This window comes from Dendrobium catenatum, unplaced genomic scaffold, assembly GCF_001605985.2.
Source record: "Dendrobium catenatum unplaced genomic scaffold, ASM160598v2 fragScaff_scaffold_1022, whole genome shotgun sequence".
NCBI lineage: Eukaryota > Viridiplantae > Streptophyta > Magnoliopsida > Asparagales > Orchidaceae > Dendrobium > Dendrobium catenatum.
The window spans coordinates 3,812,984-3,826,745 of NW_021319484.1; the positions used below are offsets into that span (position 1 = coordinate 3,812,984).

The following is a 13,762-nucleotide window of genomic DNA, read 5'->3' on the forward strand; positions in this document are numbered from 1 at the left end:
TAGTTTTTGCTGAGTATTTTTTTAGTTTTTGTTGATTTGTTGCATATTTACTGTGTATTTACAAATACTCAACAAATACACAGCAAACGGTTCTTCCCGTCCGAAATATTCACAATATAATTTCTCATTCTACACACTACTGTTGCAACAGGGCAACTCATAAGAGATGATCAACCTGAACTTCTTGATACGTGATTAGAATATCAAAGAACCCACGGATGTGTAGACAATCTCCTGAAGGTATCGGCAAAATAAAACCATGTAAATAACAAATAGAAGTTGGGTGGTATATGTAAGTACCATCCCCAATCTGCAGTGACCTTGAGGTGAGACAAGATAGTTCACGGCCTAATATAACATTGCAGCACAGCTTTATCATGGCCTAGTGACTCCCACATAAGTTTTCTTTTTCATTCTCTCTAATTTATGTTCATCATCCTATTAATAATTGTCATAAAGAACATATTAAGATGTAACACAACAAAAAACTTGAGAGAGATTTGTGGAGATAATGAATAGATAATATTGATGTGGAACACCTAAAACCAATTTGTATATTGGTTAGCTTTCAACAGCTTAGCTAAGCTTGAATATTTGCATGAGCACTTGAAAACACACTCATGTCTAGGATAGGGTAACTTGAAACCCATCACAGTTGGCTAGCTACACTGGAACATTATCCATATTAGGATAACTTTCATAACCTTATCCACGTATTTACTATAGTTGAATATTTATTAAGATATTTATTAAGCTATTAAATGTTAGTAAGAAAATGTTAATACTTGGAATCTGTACTGACCAAAGTCGAAGTAGAAAACATGAATCAACTAAAACTCTACACTAAAAACTCAAATACATAACAGGCCTTACAAGAAGTTTAATAAACTTAGAAGCAAGAAACTAACATTTAAACTAAAAAAACGAAATATTTTATTATTTATCAGTGCACAGATTCTTCATAAAACACAGAAATTTGATTTACAATGCAACCAAGAAACTAACATTGACAAGGTTTTGGAACTTTTCAAATGTATTAAAACATCAATCAAGATCAAGACAGCACCAGGAAAGCGAGATGCGTCATCCTAATAATACCTCCTACTTGCTTGATTAGCCTCTTGAGAGAGAAGTTGATAAGCAGCATGAGATTTCGTATGTCATCATTGTCTCTTGAAGGCCTGATAACACAAACGAAAAGACGACATATTGTAAAAGATCAAATCCATGGAAGGAATTATTCGGAATTACTAGTTGGTCATATGACCAAGAGAACTTACATCAAAGTTTCTTGAAGCTTCCTTGATTTGTTCTGCTACTTCTTGCTTTGTCTGCTCAGCTGCAAGGAGGTAGCAGCACAGCAAATTAAACTTGGTTCACTACTCTTTCTCATCGGGTCATCTAAATGTTATGTTTTCTAATTACAATGACCAAAAAATGTACCTTTAATGGACAAATCCTGCAATGTTTTTGATGTCCTCACAGCAAATCTTTGAAATGTTGGGCTGCTCAAAGCAGGAAAAAATAGAATCATCAGATGTTTAATTAATTTTGTATTATTTGTTATCTGCTAAGCAATTTCTCAAATGCAAGACAGTTTAGCTTGTTTTTGTTTCCTATTTTTTTCTTTTTTGGGGGGTGGGGTGTTCAAAAAACAACTCGCATGTATTGTGAGTTGCTTTTGTATATTTTGTTTTCGGAAACATTTTAGCGTGCTTCCAAGAATTTTGATGCTTTCAATTATTTTCAAAACACAAGAAAACAAGAAACAAATACACACCCAAACATATTTGAGCATTGTTGAAATGAATCAAAAATAAAATAGAAACAAAATAAAAACAAGACAAAAAGGAAAAAAAAAAAAAAAAAAAAAAAAAAAAAAAAAAAAAAAAAAAAAAAAAAAAAAAAAAACACAATCAAATATGGCATGATTATTGAAAAATCTAAACAAAGTAATAACCTAAAATTTACAAAAGAGTACACTTAAACAATGTTGTTAGATTCCACAACAAAGCCCTACATATGGGGTCCTGGTTGGGTACCCATTAGGCACCCATGCTTTACTCGGACGGGCTTCGCCCACCCACGCCCACCCACATGGTGACTTTTGGGATGTCGTACATACCTATACCCACCCACTTTCCATGCTTTTTGAACGCAATCTGCCACAGATTGATAGCCTTGATGTTTATTGCCCTTTGCTCTGATTACAAACTTTCAAGCCGCATATTAGAATTTACTGTAATCGCAGCATGGTTATGTGCTGCACACTACATAGTGAGGATTGCAGTAATATAAGATATACAGTGATTAACAACGTAAATCGATTTATCCCCCGATGTTGAGTACCGACCCATAAGGTCATGGGCATACCCATACTCACCCATACCCATTGGGTATGGGTGGGTACATGGGTGGGTGTGGGTATGGGTACCCAATGCAGGGCTCTATTCTACAACAAGGTTGGATTCATTCAGTACAATGTTCAAACAGCACCCATAAATAAAAGACTGATAGATAATCCAGATATAATTCGGAAGGAAAATAATTAAAGCTAAAACAAACGAGAAAAATGCATAAATTTGTTCCTAGTCAAATAGTTAAACTAAAATGGCACGATAGAATACATGGAAAAACCCAGCACTTGATATAAATAATGTTGCGCCCCAACGTCCAATGCATGAAAATAGAAGTCCAGAATGGATAGCGAGGGGAACTATTCATATAGCTTCTAGTGCACTTGGTCCAGGGATACTCAACACACCTGGCCATTAATGAATGCTCACTGAAGCAGTTGTAAGAAATTAATATTAAAACAACATTGAAAACTAATAGAACACATATAAAGAGTGAAAGCCGGGCAGATTCGATCAATTTCACAAGGGAATGGCCCTTAAACCATCACAGATTTACATGGGAAAAATGTTCCTTTTATTTATAAATAAATAAAGTTATGATCTTCATATTAGCCTTATCCCACCTAGTTGGGGTTTTCCAAAGGAGAAAGAAACAAGGCGAATTCATTAAATGAAAAACAAAATTAGTTAAAAAAGCGGTATGAACAATTGCAAATTGGAATTAGACAAATGCCAGAGCAACTCAGCCCCTTGGATGTCCTATAAAATATGTGATCATTGCTGAAAAAATCATTACAGGTTTTTAGAGAGTCATCATTGCGGTCCTTACAAACAATTTATTAACATGATTCTGTAGTAAAAATAAATAAGGAGAAAGACGGCCAAGAAAAGTCATCAAGATGAGATAAGCACGCCATACACAATCGTCACATTTATCAATATAAGCATATAACACAAATCAACCATGCAAAAGTCACAACAAAAAAGCCTCTTATATGATAATAAAGTACATTAGGGGCCTTTAAGGCTACAAGTAGTATTTAATTCAAGTAACATTTAGTAAACCCCGTGTATCCGAATTTACCAAATATTGAGGCAGACAAATCCTACAAATTGTTTGGCATGCCAATGGTTAAATTTAGTTAAATCCTGACAAATTGCTTGGCAACTTGCATTACGGGGCTTTTAGGCTACAAGTAGGATTTAGTTCAAGTAACATTTAAATAAACCCCGTGCATCCAAATTTATTAAAGATTGAGGCAGTTAAATCCTGATAATTATTTGGCATGCCGATGGTTAAATTTAGTTAAATCCTGGCAAATTGCTTGGCAACTTATTTCAAAATTTAAGTTCATTAACTCAAGTAGGATTTAAAATTGTGCAATGCAAGGCGCACCTAAGCACAATTATGGAAAACAACGCCTTGAGACGCACGCCTCAAGTAGTCTTTTTGAGGAATAAACCTCCATTTAGGCTGAGGCAAGCCTCTCCACCTTTAAGGCGAACGCCTCCGACCTACAAATTTTTTTAATTAAAAAATAATAATATTAAACCTAATCCAATCTAGTCAGACGCACACTCGAGTCAAGGCCAAAGCAACATTCCAAACTTTCCATCCATACGTGAATTGTCTCTATTGCCAGCCCTCTTCTGCCACCAACAACGAACCCTTGGGAGCCTAACACCGCAACCACCTCCTCCTTATCCTATTATCCAACTTTGTTCAAACTATTTCAAAGTTAGTCAAGTATTCTTCCACTTACTTTCAAAATTTTTTCTAGAAATTTTTGAAATCCTATTTTTTTATTTGAATAACTCCATTTAATTTACAAGTTAACATCACTAACTTTGGTCGTTAGATTGTTTGAATATTTTATTATTCTTAACTTGTTAAAGAAAGGGCTTAAGGACATGCATGCAAGAGCTATTTCTTGTGTTCAAACAAAAGATGGTTTGAACAAGTATTTTCCTATATCAGTTGAATTACATCAAGGATTAGCTTTAAGCCCATATATTTTTTCTTTAGTTATGGATGTTCTTACTAGACAATTGCAATATAATGATTGTTTGAATATTTTATTATTCTTAAATTGTTAAAGAAATGGGCTAATAATACTTATACTCAAGTCATTAAGGACATGTATGCATGAGCTATTACTTGTGTTCAAACAAAAGGTGGTTTGACCAAGTATTTTCCTATTTCAGTTGAATTACATCAAGGATTAGCTTTAAGCCCATATATTTTTTCTTTAGTCATGGATGTTCTTACTAGACAATTGCAATATAATGTACCATAGTGTATGCTTTTTGTTGATGATATTCTTCTTGCTGATAAGACTAGAGAGGGAGTTGAGGTAAACTTGAATTATGGAGATCAATCTTAGAGTCTAAAAGTTTTTGTTTGAGCAGATCTAAAACTGAATACATGGATTGTAATTTTAATAGTAATAGATCTAGTGGAGGTATTGTGACTTTGGGTGATCAAGTCATTAATAAGAGTACACCTTTTAGATATCTCGGATTTAATATTCAGTGATGGTGAAATAGATGAGGATGTTATTAGTAGAATTCAAATTTGATGATTAAAGTAGAGGAATGCATCATGCCTATTGTGTAAAAGAAAAGTACCACTCAAACTTAAGGGAAAATTCTATAAGATGGTGGTGAGACCTATAATACTTTATGGATCAGAACATGGGCCATTAAAATTGAAGAATAAATTAAGTGTTGCAAAGATGAGGATGCTCGAGTGGATGAGTGGCTTTACTCTTAGAGGAAAAATGCAAAACAAGCATATACGCGAAAATGTTGGAATAGCTGCAGTGGCAAATAAGATTAGAGAGAGTCGCCATAGATGATATGGTCAAATAAAACGTCGACCTTCCGATGACCTGATTAGGAGAGATGTATTGATTTGGTCTATATTAAGAAAGGTAGAGGTATATATAAAAAAAAAACCTTGGTTAGAAAATATTAGAAATGACCATTTTTATTGGATTTAAATGAGAATTTGACTCTTAAAAATACACAATGGAGAAAAAGGATTCATAAATAGTGGGATAAAGGCTTGATGTTGTTGTTGTGTTAACTTTTTATTTTAGGGTTTTGTATAAAAGAATTAGATGCAATAAAAAATCACGTCGGGTCATAAGGACCTAGTTTGAAAACATAGCATTCAATTTGATGTGGGAGGCAACAATAAGACATGTTTACTTGAAACATAGCATCCAAATGAAAAATAATTAATATTTATTAATTCATTATCAATCACATGTTCATTATGTCTCTCTTGCTGTGTATGACTATCAGTAAATACTATTCCATTATTTTCACTTCTTGAATATTTGATATTGTTTGATTTTCTCCTTTGTGATGTCAATCACTCTGTCAAACAACACAAATGAATTTCCTTCTATGATATTCCTTATACATTACTTGTGTTCAAACACAAGGTGGTTTCACCAAGTATATTTTTATTTCGGTTGGATTATATCAGGGATAAGCCTTAAGCCCTTATCTTTTTGTTTTAGTCATGGATGTTCTCACTAGACATTTGCAAGAAGATGTACCTTGGTGTATGCTTTTTGCTGATGATATTCTTCTTGTTGATAAGACTAGAGAGGGAGTTGAAGATAAATTTGAATTATGGAGGTTAACCTTAGTGTCTGAAGGTTTTTATTTGAGTAGATCTAAAACTGAATATATGGAGTGTAATTTTAGTAGTAATACACTTAGTGAGGGATTGTGATTTTGGACAATCAAGTAATTAATAAGAGTACACATTTTAGATATCTTGGATCTATTGTTCAGGTTGATGGTGAAATAGATGGGGATATTATCAGCAGAATTCAAGTTGGATGGTTGAAGTGGAGGAATGCATCGGGTTTGTTGTGTGATAGAAAAGTCCCCCTCAAACTTAAGGGAAAATGCAATAAGATGGTGGTGAGACCAGCGATGCTTTATGATGCCGCATGTTGGCCATTAAAAGAGAAACATAATACTAAGTTAAGTGTTGCAGATATGAGGATGCTAAGGTGGATGAGTAGCTTTATCCTTAGAGATAGGATACAAAATGTGCATATATGTGAAAAAATTGGAGTAGCTCTAGTGGAAGATAAGATTAGAGAGAGTCGGTCACATAAAACGACGGCCTTCCGATGACTCGGTTAGGAAAGTAGATGTATTAGATTTGACTTATGTTAAAAAAGGTAGAGGGGTAGATCTAAAAAGATTTGGTTAGAAAATATTAGATATGATCTTTCGTTATTAGATTTAAATAAGAATTTGACTTTTAATAAAACAATGGAGAAAAAGGATTCATGTAGCCAACCCCACGTAGTGGGACAAATGCTTGATGTTGTTGTTGTTGTTATATATTCCTTATACTATAAAGACATACAAGACATGTCCTAAGGCTTTATATTACTTGGTTTGGTGATCTACATTTTAATTTGTAAAAGTATGGTGATCTAGGCTTTCAAAAATAACATATTATTTCACTTTAACAATGTTTTGATATATCTATCCATTATTAGGAGTCGTTACATTGAAGATTTGCTATAGATATTCAAAGGAATTGCACTAAATTAGACCTAAAGTAGTTTTTAGTTCTAATTTTTTATTTTATTTTCCTTTTATCGAGAAAAATTCACTCACTTTCTAATAGTAGTTTTTTAGGGTGTTTAGTGGATGAAAAAGAATATTTATGACAAAATTATGTTAAAGATATGTCAACGTTAAAATTAGGAAAAATTGAAAATGAGTGATCCAAAAATTACTGTAAGCTTTGGCATTTCAATTGAACTTAAAGAATTCATTTGAATTGTTCAACAAAATTAATTGATAACACAAAGGAGAAAATAAATTAAAGTCAAATATTCAATGAGTAAAAATGAATGAACAGTACTAATTAATGGTCATGCATATAAGGAGGGGCATACAAAGCATGTCATTGATCAAGAATCAATAGATATCAACTACCTACCACAAGGATCAACTATAAACGTACTAGTAAGATTTCAACCAAGTGATAAAAAATTTTAATTGCTCATTAATTGTATATTGTTAGCCATTATTTTAATAAAATATAGGATAATTCATTATTATATTTAATAGCTACTAGTATTTGAATATATTATTAGAAGTTGCTAATATATGATTTCAATTATTCAGTGAATTGCAATGTGAATGAATTATTTAAACTATAGAGATGAAGAGATTCTCAAAGAAAAGTCAATACACTATGAGAATTCCAATTCACAGTCTGTTGCTAATGAGGACATGCTGATCCATATGAGCCAAGCTACGATGAACCAACACTTTTCCAAAAAGTATGCAGTGTTCGACATGTATCGAACACAACACGAATCTGACACACCACCAATATGTGTTAGACATGTGAATGCATGTCTGGTTAAAAAAATATGAAAAATAAGTTGGACAGACGTGCCTGACACACGTCTAAAATATTTTATGAAAAAAAATTTAAATATAATTTATTGTATCTCAAAATTGTATTTAATAAAAATAAAAATTAAATTTCTTACTTTCTCCCCAAATCCCTAAATCAATCGCCCGCACTATATACCTCATTCCCTAAACATTCCCATTTTCATTTCTCTCTGATAGGTTACGACTAGGGTTTCACAACAATGCTCGATATCATCTTAACATTGACATCGAATACCATCACAACATCAATATTTTAAAACTATCTCAACATCAAAGTATGATGTTGTGTTCACATTGATGCTTGATGCCAGCAATTTCAACACCCACAATTACGCTCCTGTGCCTTCTCGACATCTCATATTTGTCCAATGTCTTCTTAACATCGACGATTGACGTCATCTCGAGATTGACGATTAATGTCGTCTTGACATCAATATTTGATGCCCATTACACAATAATAACGTCCGAATGTCAAGAGCATGTCGTCTCCCCTCATGATGCCTACAAGACATCGATGCCCGCTCTCAACATCCTAATATTAAACATTTTAAACACAAATCCTAGTTAAAATACTTATTATTTCTCAATTATTCTTACTATTTTACTTATTGAATTTTTATATTTAAAATATAAAAATTACAATATTATGTCCAACCCGTGTCTATTCCAATTTTTTTTTATAATTAATGTGTCTCATGTCCATGTCATGTCGTATTTGTGTTGTCGTGTCTTTGTTTGTGCATAGGAGCCAAGTAAAGAGCTCAATACCCAAATGACATGAGCAATATAATATTGTTTTTGAGAAATTGATTATGAAGCAATTTCTTTATATGAATATAATAAATGATATATTAAAGAATAAATTATGATGTGATATTGCCAATAGTCAAAAAAGCAATTAGTGACTAGCTAACAAAGCTATGTGGCATTAAAAACATATCCAACTAGGCTATTATTAAAGTTCACAAATAATAAAAAAAAAATAATAGCAAAAAAATCACACTTATGACATGAAATGGAGAAATACTTCATATTTGAATTGAACACGTTCTTACCAATCATCCACATTACTAAATTTTTCTTTCTTGGTTGTAAGTGCTAACCTACGCACCAAAATCCAGCATGAATCCTACTGGAAAACAAGCAAAGATCCAACAAAATACCTGTAGCTCGGCGCCGCTCACGTCTCGTCTGAGATTCCCACAATGAGCCTCAATTGTCGCTTCTCTTAGTGATAAAACAAAGAAGTGTCTGAGCCCTTCCATCGTTCTCTTCCTCTCCCCTAACCGCAAGCTCCCGTCGTTGCTTTCAATATCCCCTGCTCCAATCCCTCGACCAAAACTTCTGCTTCCTCCGACCTTCAAACCACGACCACAAGTCCTATCCTTCCAGAGCTATGCTCCAACCCATCTCTCACAATCCAAACTTCCATTTGAATCATTGTTGCCGAGACCACCTGTCGCTGCTTCTGACGCCTGTTGAAGCCGAATCCCATGCAAAAGCCTCAATCCCTTCCTTGTCGCAAGCTCCGGACACCTTTCTGTGAAGAGATCCAGTTGGTCTCTTCTCCTCCTCTAACAGAACCAAGTCTCCTTCAAATTCCAACCTTTTTCTTCCCCTTTCCATCTTCCTCTGACCTCACCCCACCTGCATGCCGACGAACGACTGAACCCCTGATCATGCCTATCTCTCCTGCAACGCCTTTGATCACTATACTAGCTGCAAAACACACGAAGCCAATTACCTTGTTGGACCGAACTACCCTTGCTGAAGCCACATCGAGTTGCATCCCTCAGATCCAATTGCATTTTAACCTCTGATCCCATTGCCTGTAGCCGAAACCCTTGAGCCCGACTCCACTCCCTCCTATAGCCAAAACCTCTTGAGCCCGACGGCCATTCACAGGTAAAACTCCCTAAACTAAAAAAAAACGCTTTCGACATTCATGTTGAGCCGAAAAAACGCCCATACATGCTTTTCACTAACATGGTGGGAAGGGAACCCGGTTCAATGTTTACGGCAAGGCGGGTAGGCCCTGTACATGCTTTTCTCTAGTTTACCGGGGACGAATATAAGTACGCGTAGATGCTTCAATGCCTACGGAGAAACAACCGTGCATTTCAAACAGGTACTGAAGACCCATACACGCCTATCTTTAGCATGGTGGAATTGAAGATTTTATAGCCGCGGTGTCATCCGACACCTACTGTACACGTTTTTCTTGAGCGTAGTGGGAGACCCAAACTCCTGTAGTTTTCCCCTAAATGGAGGAGACGTTGGGAGGCTGCCAAAAGTTACACTGAACAGGGGACCTGGACTTAAGCAAATGAAGAATTGAACTTAAACCGAATTTGTACAAAATTTGAACTCAAGAAAAAGACGATGAACAGAATTTAAATGAATTTGAACTTGAGCTAAATGACAACTAAGCCTCATTGAAGCTAGTGAGGCTTTAGCCATGAGGCACTCCTTATATGCCTCAATTTAAGGCATGCCTTAAATGATTTTTTAAACCAAGCTTCTAATTGAGATGAATCCATAATACATATGAAAGTACAACGATGATCAATGAAGTGAGCATTACAGGTACCCACAAAAAAATATTACTTGATTGACTGGGGATATGATGACAAGGATAAACTTATGATGCCCATTAGAGGATATCAATATCATTTAAGTAAATGTCATGTAGGCTCATCTCGTACATACTCTGTGACACTGGAGACTTAACCATCGTCGAGCCCAACTAGGCAATATAATGAATAGAACTTTTGGCATTTGGAAAGAGAGATTTTTAAGTGCTAACTCATATGCAGACAATTCATCTTGAGTGTCATGGCTAATATTGTAATTACTTGTGCAGTATTGCATAATTTCATTGGTAGTTATCATGGAAATTATCAATATTTTAACATGACTCAAATTAAAATATAATATGATAATAAGTTGGGTAAGATGAAAGTCAATAATGAAGACCTCAACATGCCTGTAGCGACTTGGGAGAAAATTAAAATTCAAGGAGATGCTATGAGACATTTAACTACCATTAACATGTGGGATGCATACTTAAAATTTTAACTTCATTAATTTCAAAATAATTTATTTGCAATCTAAAATTTACTAATGCATTCCTTTCATCATAGAAAATTAGTGAAAGGCATCTCTCAACCTGATAATTTACATCATATTTTTGAGGCAATAGAAGAATGTCTTTTTTTTTACTCTTAAATATTTACATGCTCTCACTGATAAATAGCTTATTTATCACGACTCATTATTGTACTTGTATAACATATTTAAAATAACTCATCAAGTATTCTTATTTAAATCTTACTTGATTTAATATATTTCAATCCAAAAATAAATTGTCAAACAAGTTGTTAGGATTTAACAATTAACCACTATCATGCTAAATAATTTTCAGTATTTAACTACTTCAAGGATAAGTTTATAGGATTTACTAAATCCTATGCGAGTTAAATCCTATTTGCAGCCAAATAGCAAGTTGAAAAATCCAGGATTTACAACAAAATGGGGTGAAATGGGATTTAAAAGTCATCGGATTTTTTTTTTCATTTCAACCATCTGGAAGGCATAAATCCTAGTTGAACTTGGCAAACAAATAGCCCCTAACAAAGCATGCAGACAAAAAAAATCATGCTACTTTAATGGAGGGCAATATTGGAGTAGACTCAGAATTATCTATAATTTCAAGAGAAAAAGTCAGCCAGGCATGAGATATAGCTTGCTAACTATATTAAGCAAAGCTTGGCGAAAAATATTGTACAGTGTTCTTTGGTTAGGAGTAGGATTTAGTAAATCCTATAAATCAAAATTTAATAAATCCTTTGGAAATTAAATCCTAAAAACTATATGGCATGCTAAAGGTTAAATCATTTTCAACTATTGGGCTACTTATTTCATGATTAAAGTTTAATAATAAAATAGGATTTTAACAATAATTATTGATTATGAAAAAAAAAGTTACTCTCCTGGTGTGCATTCAAACTTAACTTAAATGATATTTTGATTAAATCTGATTAGTACATTATTAAACTAATTTAATATTGAAATAAGACTGGAAGGCATCATCGATCAATTCCTTTAAGAAGCAGAATCCCTAGTAGTCACTCATCCCAGAGAAGCTTGTTTGCCTCCTTAGACAACTCCTCCATCAACATCTTCTGCTCTTCTTCCTACTAGCTCCAACAGAATAGGTTGAAAAGCTTCTTACTCTCCTTAGTGATTGCCAGATCGAATCCACTTATTCTTTGCCGCCACACTTTTTCTGATCCCTCTTAAGGTAACGCTCGATCTTTCTCTCCCTTTAATGCTAAATCAAGAAAATATGCCAAAATCTAGATTTTCGTAAATCTAAAATTTACAGCAAAAAGGGGTTGAAACAAGACTTAAATAATAGTAGATTTATTTTGTCCAAAAAGACTGTTGGGCATGATATATGTTAAATCATGCATACATTAGGCCACCAAACAGTCCCTACAGCTATAAGCCCTAATATCATTGCACTAGAAAGACAAAGGAACAGTTGAGGGGAAGGAAAAGCTATCATTAATATCAACAAGAAAAAGTGAAGCATTTAGGCTTCGTTTATAATAATGCAGGCGAAGTGGAACGGAGAAGCTAACAAACAAATTCATCAGTCCGAAATTCATTACTTCAAAGAAATAAAAAAGAAGTATTTGCTTCAAGGAAATAAGTCAAAAAGAAAAAAAAAAGGAGACATGTAACACCATCTAGCTTCAGCAACCATACCATAAACTTCAATCAATCTGTGAAGAAGCTAGAAATTCATGTTTGAAGCAAAATCACGCTTCTCACTGTGAAATCAGAAGAACAAAATGTTTATAAATATGTTAAGCAGCAACAAAATTACTTGTTGGCAAGGCCTTCAACGACCAATTCATTGACGACGTAACCGATTATTCGGCCGAGGAAGTTCCCGCCCGCCATAGCCGCAGATGAGAGGGTCCCTCAGCCAAGAACAAACACCAAGCACCTTCTTACGAGTCGAAGTTACCTTTGCCCGATATAGGAAACAAGGAAGCCCTAGAAACGATTTCCGAAACGTGAGAAATTATACGCGTGCAGCCCCATGTATCTCTTCCTTCGGACTACACGAATACAGTGATTTTAAAACCAATTTAATATATATATAATATATATATATATATATATATATATATATATATATATATATATATATATATAATATATATAATTTTACAGATTTTGCTTGTGATTCGTCTCAACCAATACATTTAACTCGAGTTCACTATTAAAGAAATAATTAATTAAGGTCCTCAAATTTTCGGATTCTCAAAATTTTAAAATTTAACCGAAAAAATGTTTGTTACTTAGAAAAAAAAACAAATAATATTAGAAAATTGATTTAAAGAACGTTGTATTCTTTAAGAAGATGCCACATAGCATATTTCAATTTATCGAAAAATTTGAAACTCTTCTTATATTTTACTATTTTTTTGATAATTATACATTTTCTCAAAATTAATTTTTTTCATATAGAAATTCATCGTATAAATAATTACATATATAGTTTTTCACCTTCAACCTTCAAAGTATTCCAATTCTAAAAAAATTTGAATGCTTTAATGAAAAAATTTATAAACAAGATAGCAACTCAATAAGTTGACATTTAAGTGCAAGAAGGATGATAATGAATTTATTGCCTCAGCACAACATTGCATTAAATTTAATTTTATGTAATAAAATAGTAAATTAAAAATAGTTTCAATAATATATAAAATAATTTAAGAAATAATAATAAATAATAATAGTTAATAATATAGGAAAATTACCAAAATATATACATGCTTCAATCCCCACTGACATTCACCTCCGCCTCTTCCACCGTATTCAGAAGCCACCGCAAGAAGGAATAAAAGGTCCATTTCGTCACTCCATCACTTGAATCC

At 33.6% G+C, this 13,762-nt stretch overlaps 1 protein-coding gene and 1 non-coding gene across 2 annotated transcripts; both read right to left on the reverse strand.

Annotated features, from left to right (window-relative positions):
- Positions 1-909: 909 nt before the first annotated feature.
- Positions 910-12,929, reverse strand: LOC110110253. The gene is made up of 4 exons (XM_020841634.2): positions 12,703-12,929; positions 1,444-1,505; positions 1,281-1,339; positions 910-1,181 (listed from the first exon to the last, which is right to left on the reverse strand). The coding sequence occupies exons 1-4, from the start codon at positions 12,777-12,779 to the stop codon at positions 1,164-1,166; spliced, it is 216 nt and encodes a 71-aa protein (XP_020697293.1). The 5' UTR covers positions 12,780-12,929; the 3' UTR covers positions 910-1,163.
- Positions 3,094-3,181, reverse strand: LOC114580439. The gene has a single exon (XR_003701839.1). It is a non-coding gene; the product is annotated as a small nucleolar RNA SNORD25 (small nucleolar RNA).
- Positions 12,930-13,762: the final 833 nt, after the last annotated feature.